Here is a 17,680-nt window from a genome sequence, read left to right on the forward strand (position 1 = left end):
GAGCTTGTATTTATAGGAATGCACAGCTTCGGTATAGCCATACATACAGTTATGTATACAGACAGTCAGGGCTGCCAACAGGAATTGTGGGGCCTGTGACTGACCAAATAAGTAGACCTCCACATAGTCTCACACACACATACACTGCTCCCATAGCCACATTTCCCTCTGTCTCTTAGTGATCCACCCACATTCCCCTCTGTCTCTCAGTGACTCTCCCACACACACACACACACACACACACACACACACACACACACACACACACACACACATTTCCCTCTGTCTATAAATGATGCCCCACACATGGTCTTCTGTCTCTCAATGACTCTCCCTCAAACACACATTTCCCTCTATCTCTCGGTGATCCCCCCACATTCTCATCTGTCTCTCAGTGATCCCCCACCACATTTTCCTCTGTCTCTAAGTGATCCCCCACATTCCCCTCTGTCTCTCAGTGATGCCCCCACCCTCTGTTTCTCAGTGACTCTCCCTCACATTCCCCTCAGTCTCTAAGTGACTCCCCCCAAACACATTTTCCTCTGTCCCTCATTGACTCCCCCACATTCTCCTCTGTCTCTCAGAAACTCCCCCATACACATACATTTCCCTCTGTCTCTCAGTGATCCCCCACATTCTCATCTGTCTCTCAGTGACTCTACCCCACACACACATTCTCCTCTGTCTCTCAGTGACTCCTCCCACAAACACACACATTTCCCTCTGTCTCTCAGTGACTCTCCCACATTTCCCTCTGTTTCAGTGATCCCCTCTACACATTCCACTCTGTCTTAGTTATACCCCAACCACATTCCCCTCTATCTCAGTGACACCCCCTTATTCCCCTCTGGTGACAGCCCCACATTCACCTCCCTAACTCAGCAATCTCCCCCACATTGCCCTCTGTCCCTCAATAATCCTCCTTAGTCACATCTCAGTGGTAAAATTATTATGATGGGAGTCCTTATCAGTGAAGAATTGGTCCTGTAATCAGGATCGGCATCTCCCTCCTGTATGTTGGATGAGGTGTCCAGGGCTTTCCCTGACCACAGCCAGTTCATCAGGAAGATCTGGCTATGGGGCTCAGGAGCAGGGATTACCTATGGCAGGGCAGTAGATCAGAAAATGAGCCAAATGAGTGTCAGGTTTTCTCCTGCAGGCCTGGGGACATCTCCAGCAATAATAACTCCTTTGCATGGTGGGATAGGAGTGCAAGAGAGGGCAGTACAGGACTGCATCTGAGCTGGAAGATGAGCTCAGATGTGGCCTAGGTGAGAGGTTCAGTGCAGCTCCTACTGTAGGAGCCACAGATCGCCCATTCTGTCTGCCTTGGATGAGGACTCCAGTCTTGAAAGTCCTACCTGATGATGGCCCTGCAGGCTGTAGAGATAGAGTGGAGCATACAGCTTACCATCCGTTCATGTACAGTGTGTAGGCAGGATAGCAGGATTACACAGGACCCCCGACAGGGCTAAGTAGCACACATCCATATACTACTGGGAATGGGTATGAAACACCGCCGGCCACGGTAGCCCGACAGGAGCAGAGTGCGAAGCAGCGGAAGCCCGACAGCGCTGGAAATCCCGATCGTGGATAGGTAAGTATCCACTAACCTAACCTAACCCCCCTAACCCTCCTTAGGGGTGCCTAACCCTAACTTCCCCCCCAAGTGCCTAACCCTAATCCCCCCTCTAAGTGCCTAACCCTAACCACCCCCTTCCCTGCTACCTAAACCTAAGTCCCCCAGGGGGGTGCCTAACCCTAAGTCCCCCCCGGGGGTGCCTAACCCTAACCCTTCCTCCCCCTAGCCTAACCCTAACCCTCCCGGGGGGGGGTGCCTAGCCCTAAACCTAACCCTCCCCCCCAAGGCTGTCCGCTCGCGGCGCCCGGCATCACTACGATCATCGGGGAAATGCGGGCGTCTACATCTAGACTCCCGGCATTTCACCCTTGCCGGGATAAGACAGTCGGGAAGCCGGCTGCCGGTATATAGGCAGTCGGCTTCCCGATTGCTTCCCTACTACTGTGGCACTCAAACAGTGAGACAAGATGGCACTGCACAGGTGCAGAATAAATAAAGGACCAGATGCTTCATGTAAAGGAGCATCATCCAGTATGTGTTCAATCTGTTTTGGTGCAACATAATCAAATGGAAAGATGGTAATCCATATGGGAAAGCATAGAATGCACAGATAACTCAAAAGGAGCATCCAATGCAAAATGAATGTTGCTTTGGTGGGCCCAGTTAGGTATTAGCTGAGAAGCCAACCAAATGTGGTCTCTTTGTGTGTGATTGGTTAAGAAACATCTCCATATTGCAGGTATGTTTTATTATAGGTCCTGACTCTGGCATAGTCATATTTTTATATTAATGTAACATGCTCAAGAAAACAAAGCAACACCAAAACACACACATGCATATATATATATATATATATATATATATATATACAGTATATAAATAATGAAAGGCTAATTTGAACAAATGAATAAGAGGAACTCCAGGAGATTGCAATAGTCATGTTAATTCACTCTGTAATGCGTTCACCTCAACCACTTGCCCACACACGTCAGCCATATAGAGAGCCACATGTATTGTGTATGTGATGTTACGTGTGCGACTTTACAACAGGTAAGGTGTTCAATGCAATGTCCATAGCAGTCTAGTGTAAAATGCAGCTGGGTGGCATACAGTAGCATAGAAATGGCAGGTGGTGGGAAGTTGAGAGCAATGTATTGAGTTTGGCAACTTGAATTGCACTGTCTTTATTTAATGATGGTTGTGAGTCTTCTGGCCAACACTGAAATGTATTTTTATAAATGACCGAACTAACACACCAAATGATTTATTTTTAATCATGTAGTGAGGATTTAAAAATAATAAATAAGAAAAAAATACTGATGTTCAAATGACTTTGTCCCATTCCAGTCCTTGAACTCGAGATGACCACTCTGTAAGGTGCTCACCTTAACCACTCACCCACACACACCAGCCATATCAAGAGCCACACCTGTGTTTGTGATGTTACATGTGTGATTAGTAGTGGTTTAGTGTAAAATGCAGCTGGATGGCATATAGTAGCATAGAAATGACAGGTGGTGGGAAGTTGGGAGCAATGTATTGAGTTCAGCAGAGTTTTTTTTAAGAATATTGAACTTGAATTGCTCTGTCTTTCTTTAATCCTTTATTCATGACAAAATGCAGTCCATTACTACCACTGTATATAGTGTTATAAATGACAGGTTCTGTCATCCAATCAACAGATGGTGCTATAATAGCTTCATTAGATATTTGACGCATGCCCTGTGCAGTTTAGGAAGAGCAACATCTGGTGGACAGAAAGTTGTATTACACACTCCAGCTTTTCCAGTGCTTCAGTACGTTACATTGCACCTTACTGCAGCATGCTGTGATATACTGTACATCGCCAAGCTGTGGCATGGCAGGGCGTGACTAGTATGGCACACTACATGGCATATGGAGCAAAGATGTAGCAGGACACATCTGTATTTACATTAGTTGCAGAAGTGATGTTTCGGATCTAGGGTGATCCTTTGTTAAGCTTTACATGCAATAAATCAAAAAGCATGGCTTTTAAACACACACAAAATGGTGTCAAAATACATAGTAATTAATTACTTAATTGATACACTAATACAAAAAAAATCCTAAAATTGTAAAACAGCTGTTCTCAGCATGATAATGTCATTGTCGTTGACAACTGTATTTGGTTACTGATGCATTATTTTTAGACACCTTTTTGGTGAATTTGTTTCAATATATTTTTTTGCATGTATAGCTTTGTTTCATTTATACTGTAGATTTGAAATAAAAAATGCACTTAAAACAGAAAAATGAAATTTACTTTATTACGTTGAGTACATTATCAACGAGGGACAACAAACATCTCATAAGCACGAGGTCTAGAAGCATTGGTATTGGGTTCTGGTGTTATTTTTATGTCTGTTGTGCCCACTGTAGGCTTCAAAGTAAACATTTGCAGTATAGTTGTAATAAAGAGGAAGAGCTCCATCCTCGCCAGGCCCTCTCCCACACACATACGTTTCCCTGGGGGGATGAAATGAAATAAAGAAACATGAGTTAAATCATGACAAAATGACACCACTTATTGATGATACATATCATAAAGACATATTATTGAGAAATATGAAGTACTTGCTCTTGTATTGTAGTACAGTATGGGATCTGAACCATAGACAACAATACCCCCAGCGGGCAGTTATAATAATAAATGTTTTTGTTCTGCTGTACCAAGAATTATGCTGACACATACAGTTGTGTCCTCCTGGTGGTAAATTTACTAAAGGTTGATATTAGGAAGGACTTAAAATAAATGCCACTGTGTTGCTGACAGTGAACAAGCCATCATCAGGTGAAATGCGCATCATTTGTGAGACACTAATAGAAAATAAAACACATTACAATCCTCTATCGATATACCTACAAAAACTAGGTCAGCTCCCTGTTCAGCTTATAGGAGATTGAATAACGTGTTAAACAGCATTTTTTTATTTTTTTTATTTTCTAGATAACACTGTAATAAAAATAATTTTAAAATACAAATATAAAAATATATATTTTTTATGATTATTAATAACCATATAGCTAAAGATAAGAGTGCCCCAACAAGTGTCTTCTATTTTGTTTAAGTATTTTAAACCTATTAAAAAGTGTAGAGGTTGTAAATGCGCAGTTTCATTAGATCCCTAATTTGGGCACATGCACAATCCGGGTAGCATGTAAGTACAAGCTGAACATGCCCATACATGTAAGTATGTCAGCGTATATTATCAGGCACTCCTCAAAACATAAACAAAGAAAAATTGCAGTGCTGATGAAAAAGACCTGACTATGGGCCTGATTCAGACCCACTCGCGAGCGGCTGTCCGCTCGCATGTGGGTCGATGTTATGCACTGAGCATGCGCACGACGGAGGGAGCTCCGTCGTGCGCATTGCGCCAGACGCGACGAGCGAAGGAAAGTCCTTCGCTCGTTGTGTCCGATCAAAGGGGGCGTGCTGTCAATGTTGATTGACAGCACGCCCCTTTGGTGGGCGTGCCTCCCTGACGGGGGCGTTCCCACGGGAACGCCTCCCGTCAGAAGCCGGCCCACTGACATCACTAGTGATGTCAGTGGGAGTGATTTTGGCTCTGATAGAGCCAAAATCACTCCGGAGCTTGCGGTTGAAAACCTCAACCGCAGGCTCCGGCTCGCAATTTCGATGGTCGCGATGGTCTCGACCATCGTGGCCATCACAAAGCACGCTCGTATAGTCTGTGGTTGGTGACCCACAGCTATACGAGCGTCCAGGAGGATGCTCCATGAAAATGGAGCCCGGCCCTCATTCAGAGCGTGCGCTCTGCTCAGAGCGTACGGCTCTGAATGAGGGCCTATATCTTTCTCTGACTTCAAAAATAAAAGAGAAAACCCTAATCACTACTTATGGCGTGTACTATTAGAAATCAATTGAACCAGATTTTTAGTTTATTAATTTTATACAGTATATGTTTGTGTAGTGGTTTACCTTTGAGATATACCATAAACATTATAAAATCAATCTATGAGAGGGTGTTACCTAAGAAATATATACCATTATAAAAAGTTTTTACATCAACATAACATAAATTATAGCATGGTAGTCCATAATAGTCATCATATTATAAGTTATACCACTGCACATACAGTATCTATTTTTTCTATTGTACATTATTAACATATATATGTATAAATATATATAAATATATATGTTTGATTTATTCATAGTTTTCTTATTTGTCTTGGTTTTTTACACTAATACACTTTTGATACAGTGTGTTTGCATGTGTCAAAAACAAGATTTTGCTGAAAAAAAAAAAATACATTTTCTTAATGTAACTATTTAACTTTGTTTTAAAGAATGCATTTATTGCGGGTCATCATAGTACAAAGTAATTGGTTGAAAGTGCACAATCATAGGTCAGTAACATAAAAACAGACAGTTGAAGTGGAATTTTAGATAGTTGGTACATTATTAATACTGTAAGACCTATTTTGGGACTGTGTAATAAAAATAGAACAGAGTAGATGGAAGAAAAAAGAGACACTGTGGCTAGAACTATCAAAGAGAGAGGGGGCAGAGGACATTAGGATGTAGGAGGGGAAATAGAATGAAAAAAAGGACAAACAAGGGCTTCATACTGTACCTTGCCAAAATACATGGAGGAATTTTTCAGAATGCAGGTCATGAATTCCAGGTAGTGAACATACCATGCCATGCCATGCCATACTAATAATAGAATAAGGAGTGGGAAGGCATGACTTTTTCCAGTCCATAGCAAGCTGACAGGTGGCTGCCTCGAGAATGTGCCTTAAAAATTTTGGTTCTAATAGGATTATGAGCTGGAGAGTCACCAAAATCAGGTTTCTAAGACATATCTACAAACCATTTAGTTTCAGAAAACCCCAACAAATATTGAGGAATGTTCCTTCTAAAGAGAAGTCACACCAACATCTGTTGGAGGCATCAGGAAGCATCTTTTTAAGCCAGGTGGGTATGTTGTACCGATGTACCATCTACATTGGATTTTATATACATTCTTTTATATCCTCACACAAATTGAGCAGGAATTGGCAGTCTCCCAAATATCTGCCCAGTAATCAGAACCTAGACACTCACCCAAGTTCCCCTCCCCGGCCAGGTTGTGTGGGTCCCATTTAGTTGTTGTGACAAGAGTGAGCTTGGAGTACAATGTAGAAATCAGGAAAGCAGTGGAAATGTGATGCAAACAACAATTTGACAGTAGTCGTGGGACAAAGTTTAAGATGGCTCTTAACTTTGCTGTGTACATTTTGTAATTGTGAATGTGAAACCCAGAATGATTGTAGGAGAACAGGGGTAAGGAAATGTCGTGAGACAGGTAATTTAGTTACCTAATATGACTTTTTTGCCAATAAAATGGTAATGGGACAAGGTCAGGAGAAAGTTGAAGAGCAGAATAACTGGTGAGGAGATGGGGGAAGTCCAAATATTCAGGCAGCAGATTCCCAAATTGTGCGGAAACAATGGAGTGGTCATGAACCAATTGGAGCCAGTGGAGGGAAGCAGTAGAGAGCAGACCCTGACCTTCAGCCTCAAGATGTACCCATACTATAGAGTAAACTAGGCTATTCTGTGTGATGCAGTCAGCAAGCTGTACAGAAAAATAATATCACTTAAAATTAGAGATGCTCAGTCTACTCCCCTTAGTGGATCTTTGGAGAACTCAATGATGCACCTGAGTAAGCCCTCCTTCCCGAATAAATATAGAGAGATGAAATTAAAGAAATTTGAAGATGTAGGGGGAGACATAGATAGGATGGGTCTGGAAGAGGTACAATATTCTGGTTAGTATATTCATTTTGGTAGCATTGATTTGGCCTATCAGAGATATAAGGACTAACTTAATCTGGGAAAGTATGTGGGAAAAGTTAGTCTGAAGAAGCTGAAGATAACATTCAGTTATAAATATTTTTAAATATTTGAATTTATGAAGTTGCTAATTTTTATGAGAAGATGTTCTAAAGAGGTCTTGTATATATGAGAAGTAAAAAAGTCTAAAACTTAAGTTTTGGCAAAGTTAATTTTATATTCTGAGAAGTGATTGTAAAAGTTCAGTCAGGGTGTGGAAGAGCGAGAAAAGCAGATTTGTGATGGATAATACAACATCATTAACATATAAAGCTAATTTGAGAATGCTGTCTGTGACAGGGAAACGCATCAGTCTCACCACCAGAGGACTTTCCACCTAGTGCTGGAATATTCACTGCACAATCCTTTCTTGGGAAAAAGATCCATACCATTAAAACATTTGGATTATTTGGAATCAAGCCACCTTGGAGTTTTTGTTCATGGGAGTATACTACAGCCAAGGGACTGCACGAGCTGCAGGTTATTAGGAACCCAGCTGGAAATTGCTATTTCCATCCCATTGAACTAAGTGGTACCGGTAATTATATAATTAATTAATAATAATAATAATTTTATTTATATAGCGCTTTTCTCCTAAAGGACTCAAAGTGCTTTACATTTACCTTTACAGTACAAAACACAAAATAAGCTTAAACAAGGGACATTAGTGAAATGCTTTGGTGAAGAGGTAAGTCTTGAGTCTATTTTTGAAGGATTCTAGAGTGGAGGCCTCTCGAACTGTGCGGGGAAGTGAGTTCCAAAAGGTTGGAGCCACAAAACTGAAAGCTTGACCACCAGATGAATTCCGGGAGATTCTAGGTATTGTTAATAGCCCTTCGTCAATGGATCATAGTACTTGTGTGGGATGGTACGGAATCAGAAGCTGGTATCTTGGGCCATGGTCATGTAAGGCTTTGTAAGTTAGTAATCCAATCTTGAAAACAATTCGCCATCTGACAGGCAGCCAGAGAGTGGGTGTCTTGTGGCTGGAATGGGGCTGGTTGGCTAATAGCCTGGCAGCTGTGTTTTGTACCATCTGCAAGCAGTGTAATTCTTTTACTGGGAGTCCAAGGTAGAGGGCATTACAGTAGTCTAGGCATGATGATATAAATGCATGTATGACTTTAGGCAGACCTTCTGAGGGAATTAAGTGCTTGAATCTGGCTATGTTCCTCAGATGAAAGAATGAGGATTTGATTGTGGCTGATACCTGATGTTTAAGTGTCAAGACACTATCCAGGACAACACCAAGATTCCGCACATGTTCAGTGTTTTGTAATTCTGATCCCCCAAGCGTAAGTCCTGTTGTTTGGCTATGCTGTAGCCCTGACTTGTGACCTATTATTTATTTACTATTTATTTATTACCAGTTATTTATATAGTGCACACATATTCCGCAGCGCTGAACAGAGAATAGTTGGCAATTCACATCAGTCCCTGCCTCAGTGGAGCTTACAATCTATGTTCCTTATCACATGCTGACACACATACACACTAGGGTTAATTTAATATTTTGGAGCCAATTAACCTACCAGAATATTTTTGGAGTGTGGGAGGAAACTGGAGTACCCGGAGGAACCCACGCAAGCACAGGAGAATATACAAACTCCACAGAGTTAGGGCTGTGGTGGGAATCGAACTCAATGCTGTGAGGCAGTAACGCTAACCTTTACACCGTCTGTGCTGCCATAAGGACCTCTGTTTTATCAGGGTTCAGTCGCAGCCAACTGGCACTCATCCACTCCTGAAGCTCAGCTAGGCAGCCATTTAGGGTTGTTATGGGGTACTTTGTACCTGGAGCAAAGGACAGGTACAGTTGTGTATCATCTGCATAGCAGTGGTACACCAGGCAATGACATCTGATTATTTCACCCAATTTAAGCATGTATACTGTAAAAAGCATGGGAGATAGTATAGAACCCTTTGGGACACCGCATGGAAGTGGCACTAGTGATGACGAGTTTACTCCAGAAGAAACTCTGTGACCTGCCGGTCAGAAATTATTTGAACCAGCTAAGGACTGTGCCATCCAGTCCACAGAAATTTTTCAGGCTCTCAATTAGAATCCTGTGGTCCACAGTTTCAAAGATCCAGAAGGATTAAGATTGAACAATCACCTCTTGCCATCAGAAGATCATTAAGCACACATACCAGAGCTGTTTCAGTGCTATGTCTTCTCCTGAATCCTGACTGGAATGGATCATAAATATCATGGGTAGACAGGTGGGTTTCCAGTTGCATTGCCACTACTTTCTCATTGACCTTTCCTAGAAAAGGAAGGTTTGATACTGATCTATAGTTGGTCATGCAGTCGGGGTCTAAATTAGGTTTTTTTAAGAAGTGGTCTAACAATTATCTGTGATATATGGACCCAATGTTTACATCATATAGTGATTCTATATTTGTGGAACTGTTCTTTTTTTTGGTGGACTTAATGCTTACCCCCACACACGATTAATTAGGTGCAATATTTGATTTTTGCTTAAATTGTATTTGTTTGTGATGATTTTATAGAGTACACAATGTGCTTATTAAATATGCTTTTTTCAAAGGATACTCACACAGTTTTTTTTCTTATACTCTTTGTCCTCATTAGGGGTGATAATAACTACATAATATGCACTGTTTCATCTATTTGTATAATTTATGTATAGTTTTATGCTTCATGGTGCCCACACGAATCACAGATATCTCAGTATTAGAACAAATTCTCACTGCCAATGGTTCCTTAATGAGGGTGAAAATAAGCAGTGAATGGTGTATCTTTGATGTGTGCTATTGGAGACCATTAGCAGAAACAACGGATGGAGTGTATCAGGTCAATATTCCACCAGGTGTTGTCAGGGGCTGCCGCCCTGTAATAAATCCAAGCTGATAAGGGTAGATTAGAGATTGATTTGAAGGGGAATTGAGGTTACTGGCCAGACAACTCTCAATGTTGTGTAGAGAAATTGGTCTGTAGCTTGAGCAGATCAAATAGTATAATACTGTGCTGAAAAGCTGTCTGGACCAGGGTTGGAGCCCTTGAAAGATTTAATAGTTACCTGGGTCTTTCCTTGTGTCATATCGGCATTTAATGAGGAGAGTTGGACCAGAGTAGTTTTGGATTGAAGGGTACCAGCTAAATGCATTCCAGATCACCATAGGCTAGGGCTTCCCGAGCAGGTGATTAAAAGAGATTATGTAAATAGGTGTAGAATTCCCAGAATTCATGTACAATTTCAACAGTGGTCATAAGTGATAAAAAGTACCCTATGAGTAATTTTATAAATATATTTAAGGGCACGTTTCTTTTGCAGCTTTCGATTCAACATAGAGTCTGCCTTGTCGGCTTTGTCTTAGAAGCGCTTCTGGAGTTTCTAAAGGTTTGATGCAGCCCTCCAGGGGAGCAGAGTAGTTACTGTAGGTGAACTATGGCAGACTCAATCAGAGAAAGCAAGCTGGTCATGGGGATATGCTTATGATAAAAGTTTTTGTTCAAGAGAGGTCACTTCAGTAGTGGCGAATGTGTGGGCATCTAAGGCCTGACTAAAGTTCCATTAGTAAGAAGTAGAATTTTAAGAGGGCTATTTACTAAGCAGTGTTAGGAGACAGAGTGAAAAGTGATAAGAAAGTGATAAGATGCCTGCCAATCAGCTCCCAACTGTCATCTCACAGGCTGTTTGAAAAATGACAGTTGGGAGCTGATTGGCGGGCACCTTATCATTTACTTATCACTTTTCACTCTGTCTCCTAACACTGCTTAGTAAATAGACCCCAAAGTGTTAAATTAGTTTACTTAATATTCTGAACAAGTTTACTGATGTTCTGAAGCAATTTAGTTTTGCTAACCAAGGGGACCCATGCTTTAAACTTGAACTCCCTCCATCATCGCTATCATCAGCAATTACACATATGTCATACTAGCTGCAAAGATCCATTTCAAAGATTCCATTTCCTGTCCACAAACCACCAGCAAGCACAGACATCTGCATACTGTACATGCCCATGATACTCCCACTAGATGGACAGTTCTGTGCATCTGTATGGTTGCCATTCAGTTATCACCTCCCCAAGCCCATTTTTTTATAAAGACTATCTGTCTACAGACAAATCATTACACCCACATGTTTAGACTCTTGCCATGTATGTATGCACAGTACGGTGCATGAGCAATATGCTGTTGCTTTCTGGAGTGCACGTGCAGTCTGCAGATATCCACAAGATCTGTCCACAATTGGACTAGTGTCCATATCAGTATCCAGCCCAAAATGTCCCTAGGTGTTCTTGCAATCTGTAGCTCTATACCTATGCAGTTTGTACCAATGTAACTACATTACTATAAAAGTCATGTATAACACTGTCTCCATAGTACATCTCATAGACACATTTAAATTATTAAATGACCAAGAAGTTTGTATTAAAGCTAAACAGTTTGATTTATTTTACAAAAGGCTAGACACTGATGCTAGTGTTTCTGCAACAGCATGAATTACAGACATTTTCTATAACTGCTAATGCAAGGAAAATCCACAAAGCAACTTAGCTTCTAGCAGTGTACACTCTTGCAAATGGCACAGGTGTGCTGTATATAAATCTTGTTATCATTAGTCATATTTATTTTTACTGTTCAATTAAATGTAGCTGGAGCAGGCCATGGGGATATTGTGAGTAGGTGAAAACAGGGTGGAAAGTCCACATCAAACTCCCTGCACCCTAGAGCCAGCCATGATAATTTTGGCACCCTATGCAAGATTTATAGTTTCTACTTAAACTGTAATTTATAGTGTAAATATATAACATTTAATTGTTTTTCTGTTGAAAATGTCTGCGAATAACATGAATGCAACTCACTGATCATATTGGCTTTCTCATAGGAGAAGAGGCATGCTACCACCTCCAGGCTCCAGGGGCTAGATTTACTAAAACTTCTAAAACAGACAAGTGGAGGTGTTGCCCGTAGCAACCAGATTGTGTCTATCATAGTTTTAGGATGCATTAGAGAAATGGTAGCAACAGTGACGGGGCTGCAGCGCAGTCCAAAATTCAAATAGGGGAGTCACACCAACTGCCAGTGAGATCCAGCCATCTGTGTATGGCAGCATTTGAAATGGAAGTTGGTGTGGCTCCCCTATTTGAATTTTGGACTGCACTGCAGCCCCACCCCTGAAGCCACCACTGGGTAGTAATAATCTGATTGGTGGCTATGGTAACACCTCCACTTTTCATTTGCAGAAGCTTTAGTAAAACTACTCCCACGTGCAAGACAGCATGTCAAATTCAGATTTCTGGATTATTGCTGCTACTACAGATTTCTAGCAACATATTTGCAATAAGTAAACTGTCACAACACTTCATAGCAGGCACAGTCATAATGAACAAACATTTCCACTAGATAGCTATGAATAATAACATACATTATTAGTAACTGTTACATGCTTGTACCTGTGGAAAATGGTATGAATGCATCCTTCTTCTTCAAGCCACCTTTCTCATCATAAAAGTGCCCAGGATCAAACTCATCTGGGTTCTTGAAATATTTGGGATCTTTCAGGACAGAGGTCAGGACTGTAACAATCAAGGTTCCCTGAAATTATATTTAACATTTCTATTTTTAACCTTCAGCATAGTCACAATCTATTAAAAAGTTAATGGTGGGTACACAATATGCGATATGTCATTCGTACAGCCAACAAATTACATGTTCCATACTTTATCTGTCCTTGTGTACAGATGATATGTCAGTGAATGACCCTGTTCACAGACATATCAGTTTGACCCTGCAGCACAGTCGATGCTGATATATTTTCCAGATATATCGTTATATCTACTAGTGACCCACCGACCACCCATGCACTGGCTGCAGGAACCGCCTGCCCTGGCATCACAACTGGATAAATTGAATTGCCTGCCCAGTTGTGATGTCTGGCCAGACATATCACACAGCCAAATGTTAAGTGTATATAGCTTACCAAATAGGCCGCTATGTCGGCGGGATGGTCGGCTGGCTGCTGGGTCGGCTAAGTGTGTACCCAGCTTAAGCATGACATGGTTTAGAAGCTGCAATGGTTTGGCATTTAGCAGAATAAAAGAGGAACATAAGTACTATGAGAGGTTATGTTTTAATAATAGATAGATCACTTATAAATACATTTACTGTATAGTAGATTTATTTTTTTGCCATATTGTAATGCTGTGGTAATGTTCCATTATACCTTTGGAACATGATATCCCCTGAAGGTTGTGTCTTTGCTGGCTGAATGGAGCAGTCCCATAGGGGTAATATCAGCAAATCTCTGGATCTCATGTATAACAGCATCGGTGTATGGCATCTTACTCCTGTCCTCCACTGATGGACAACGATCTCTGCCTATTACATTGTCTATTTCCTTGTGGATCTTTTCTGAAATTTACATAAAATGTAAAGGTATTTTATGAAACAAAAAATTTATTTTTACTTTTCATGTTATTCAAATTGTATCTGGGACAAGTCAACATATTATTAATCGAATATATTACAAAATAAAATTGTTAGTAATTACTGTAATGTGCTGTACAGAGGTCTACATTAATTGTGTTGGTCTACACATGCCTGGGGCATTAGGGGCAGAATATAAATTATTTAGTCAATCAGCCAGATGTTTGTTTTTCTATCAAGTTTTCAATCAAACTTAAAAAACTCTTCCAAATCATGTTTTAAAAAAAATAAATCTAAGTGTCAAGATTTCTTAGAGCAATAACACCCAGTGTAGTACAAAAAACATGGGACATTTTGTAATCTTATACTGTATTTGCAGAGGGAGTGCTCTGTACACTACAGGGAGAAGTGGGGTTTTGTCTTTTCTCCTGCAGTATTACTGTGTTTGCTTTCTGTAAACTTGAGCTATTGTTTTCCTTTACTGTTTAAATGGATGATGTTGAAAGACAAATGTTTAATATATTTCTTTATTACGAGTTGAAAACTGATAAAGCAGTGATACACTTAATGAGCATAAATAATATATCAATATGTGTAAAGACAAGAAGAGAATACGCCTCTGCCTTTCGGTTTTGGAATCTGCAACGAACAGTAGTACATGGGTATAGGACGTTTTTTATGTATACAGAATTTAGAAACACACAGTAATAACCCTTAAAGGAAAATGATAAAGTATGAAAAAAACTTAAAAAAAATATAAGTGGTAACACAAATCATGCAATATGTAATATTTTTTAAATTAAAAAACTTCAACAATACAACTAGCAATGATATGATATGATATAATAAATAGATAAATAAATAAATAAATAATGCAACTCTTCTGCTTTAGTTCAAGTATCTGGCAGAAGCAAATAGATTAAGAGGACTTCAAGTATCTCCTCCCCCAAAATAAAAAAAAATACATAGTAAATTTCTTTTCAGTAATAAAGATAGAAAGAGATTTACTATACTGTATTTAAGGATTCATATAGTACTACATTTATATGGCTATATCTTTCATTTTGCTACAGGTATTAAGAATTTGAAGAGAACACCTTATATGACTAATAAAAATTCTGTAGGGAGTAACTTGATTTATGTTAATTTATCTATTTTTTTCTTGTTGCTCTCTAGAACAAACAGTATTGGTACTATACCTTGTATCTCAGGGTATTTTTGCAGAATCCGTAAGCCATATATCAATGTAACACTTGTAGTCTCTGTCCCAGCAAAGAACAGGTCGATTACTGTCCCCTGTAAATTTGCTTCATGAAATTCTGTGTTTGGGTTCTTTTTTTCCTGTAGATATATTAATGATTTTGTTAGCCATCTAACAATACATGCAGTACATCCACTTTTTTAGTGGTGTATTATACTTGTTGGATTTTTAGCCCAAATATCGTTCCGCACACTCACCTCTTCCATCCTCATGAGGAAGCAGTCTATGAGGTCTCGTGGCCAGTTCTCATCCAGTGTGTCTCGATGAGACCTCACCATGTCCATTACAAAGTCTCTCAGTTTTTGGAAACATGGTATCAATTTCTGGTGAGGGCCAGGGACATAGCTCATCAGGGTTGGAAACATACCAAGAAGCTGAAAGATATCCCAATCTTGAATTATTTGCATTTACAATACAGCTGAATATTTAAAATACTTGAAATCACTGCCCTCAGAGACATATGGATCTTGCAGTAATAATAAAGGCAATGGTAGCTAGTCTTGTTCCCTTATTTTACCATTTTATAAACAATGAGTTCATATATATATATATATATATGTGAAATTGGGGCAATCTGAGAGGGGATAGTTATAATGTATTGTCAAAATCTCAGTGATTGTTCATTAATTACCTAGCTAGGAAAAGGGACAGATAACTAATACCGAGGATCGGCTGTACTGAATTATACAGCAGTGCTCTAAAGCCAGGTACACACAATATCAGTGGTCACCAATCTTAATTGAGGTGTGAGCTACTTGAGACAAATTAAACCTCCTAAAGAGCTACTGTGCTAAAATTATAGAAAAATAAAGTCTGCCTATTAACTGAACAATTGAAGGTCATTTAATGAAAATGAAAAAAATTTCATAGAAAACAATTAATTTAATTAATACAGTGATATCGTTGCAATTTGTAAATAACAGGCACATTCCACTGTTAATTACCGGCTCGAAGGAGGTAAGTGCAGTAGAGGAGCAAAATATATAGGCAGGGATGCTGTGTGATTTTCCATTATGGTTGGGAAAGAGTCACTCACGGTGTTTGTTACGTATTCTACTGCTCCACCGTGGCATAGACACCATGGGTTGAACCACGGGGAAGCCCGTCAGGTGATTGTAGCAGCTATGGCAATCACTTCACTTGCTTCCCTGTGGCTCCACCCATGGCATCTATGCCACAGGGGAGCATGCATCAGAGGTCACTTCCACCTAGTGTGCTCCAAGCTGACTTGGCAGTACTGAAGCTAAATGAGCTACCAAAATTAAAATTGCGAGCTACCAGTAGTTTGCGAGCTATGGGTTGGAGACCACTGTTCTCAATGATATATTGGATGATTTGTTCCTTTGAGGTAAATCAGAATGACAAATCATCCACATTGTCCAGTGTGTACGCATGCTCGCATGCTCGCATGCTCCCATACATCATTCTTCTTCAGATCTGCCTTCGGGCCAAAGATCTGGCAGCTGACACCATGCTTCTGGATGTGACACGGGAACAATATATCAAGCGGTTGTACACCAGATTGTTAAGTGTGTACGGACCGCCAGATATATAATGCCATCCATCTGCCATCGCTGGGTACACACATCTTATCGCGTGTACCCAGCATTAGTTGAGATATTGTTAGAAACTAGTCACTCATTCAGCATGTGAACTGTCTCTAACATCTAGGAACAGTTGCATATTTACATGTAGATAATAAAACTTACTACCTACGCTGACAGCCAAAGCAATTGTTTTAAGTATGTAATGTCACATGCACTGCCTTTCCAACGCTCTCAAAAAATGTACTAGAAACATTGCTTCTATATTAAGAAGCAGCTGCATAATACAGCTCTGTATTATACAGCACTCTGTCAATCAGCACTGCCTCAGTGAAAGCAATTTATACAGTCTAGCTGTTTCTGTTAATAGGTTATTAATAACTATACTATTGTAACTACTTGTAGCTGAAGCAATTATTCAATATTTGATTGGTGGACTCACTTCACTCCTAAACTACATACTATGGGGTATATTTATAAAGGTTGATTTTAATAAATTTTTATAAATTTCGAATTGACCTAAATCGATCATCATCAATGTTGTGATTCTGAAGCTAAATCAAACATTTAGGGGTAAATTTACTAAAGTGAGAGTTTTAAGAAGTGAGTTTTAAAAGTGATGTTGCCCATAGCAACCAATCAGATTCTACTTAACATTTAACTAGCACCTTCTAGAAGATAATAGCTAGAATCTGATTGGTTGCTATAGGCAACATCACTTTTAAAACTCCCTTCTAAAAACTCTCACTTTAGTAAATCTACCCCTTAGCAATAGACAATTTTTTATTTGTTTTTTTACGTGTTAGTAAATGTGTGAGTTAGTCCCAGAAACAAAGCAACAATGATTGATTTAAATCAATTTAAAATCGATTAAAATGTATTAAAATTGACCTTTAGTAAATTTACCCCTGCAATGTGTTCACACAGTAAGTGCTCTGTATCAGCATTTATAATAAGAGCATAAATATTGATTATTGTCTTACTGTTTAGTAGTGGTGGCCTCTGTGAATGTTCTATTTAATTGCCAATC

General features: G+C 39.8%; 1 protein-coding gene across 1 annotated transcript in view; it reads right to left on the bottom strand.

Moving 5' to 3' along the window:
* Window positions 1–3,850: 3,850 nt before the first annotated feature.
* LOC148518792 (cytochrome P450 2C55-like) overlaps window positions 3,851–17,680 on the bottom strand; it is a 34,174-nt gene continuing 20,344 nt past the window's right edge. The window contains exons 5-9 of the mRNA XM_088477117.1: window positions 15,304–15,480; window positions 15,045–15,186; window positions 13,643–13,830; window positions 12,873–13,014; window positions 3,851–4,069 (exon numbers count right to left, since the gene is read on the bottom strand). Coding sequence (XP_088333243.1) covers window positions 3,888–4,069; window positions 12,873–13,014; window positions 13,643–13,830; window positions 15,045–15,186; window positions 15,304–15,480 — 831 coding nt within the window. The 3' untranslated portion in view covers window positions 3,851–3,887. The remainder of the gene's footprint in view (window positions 4,070–12,872; window positions 13,015–13,642; window positions 13,831–15,044; window positions 15,187–15,303; window positions 15,481–17,680) is intronic.

The sequence above is a fragment of the Taudactylus pleione genome, unplaced genomic scaffold, assembly GCF_031769625.1.
Source record: "Taudactylus pleione unplaced genomic scaffold, aTauple2 ptg000199l, whole genome shotgun sequence".
In the NCBI taxonomy this organism is placed as follows: Eukaryota; Metazoa; Chordata; class Amphibia; order Anura; family Myobatrachidae; genus Taudactylus; species Taudactylus pleione.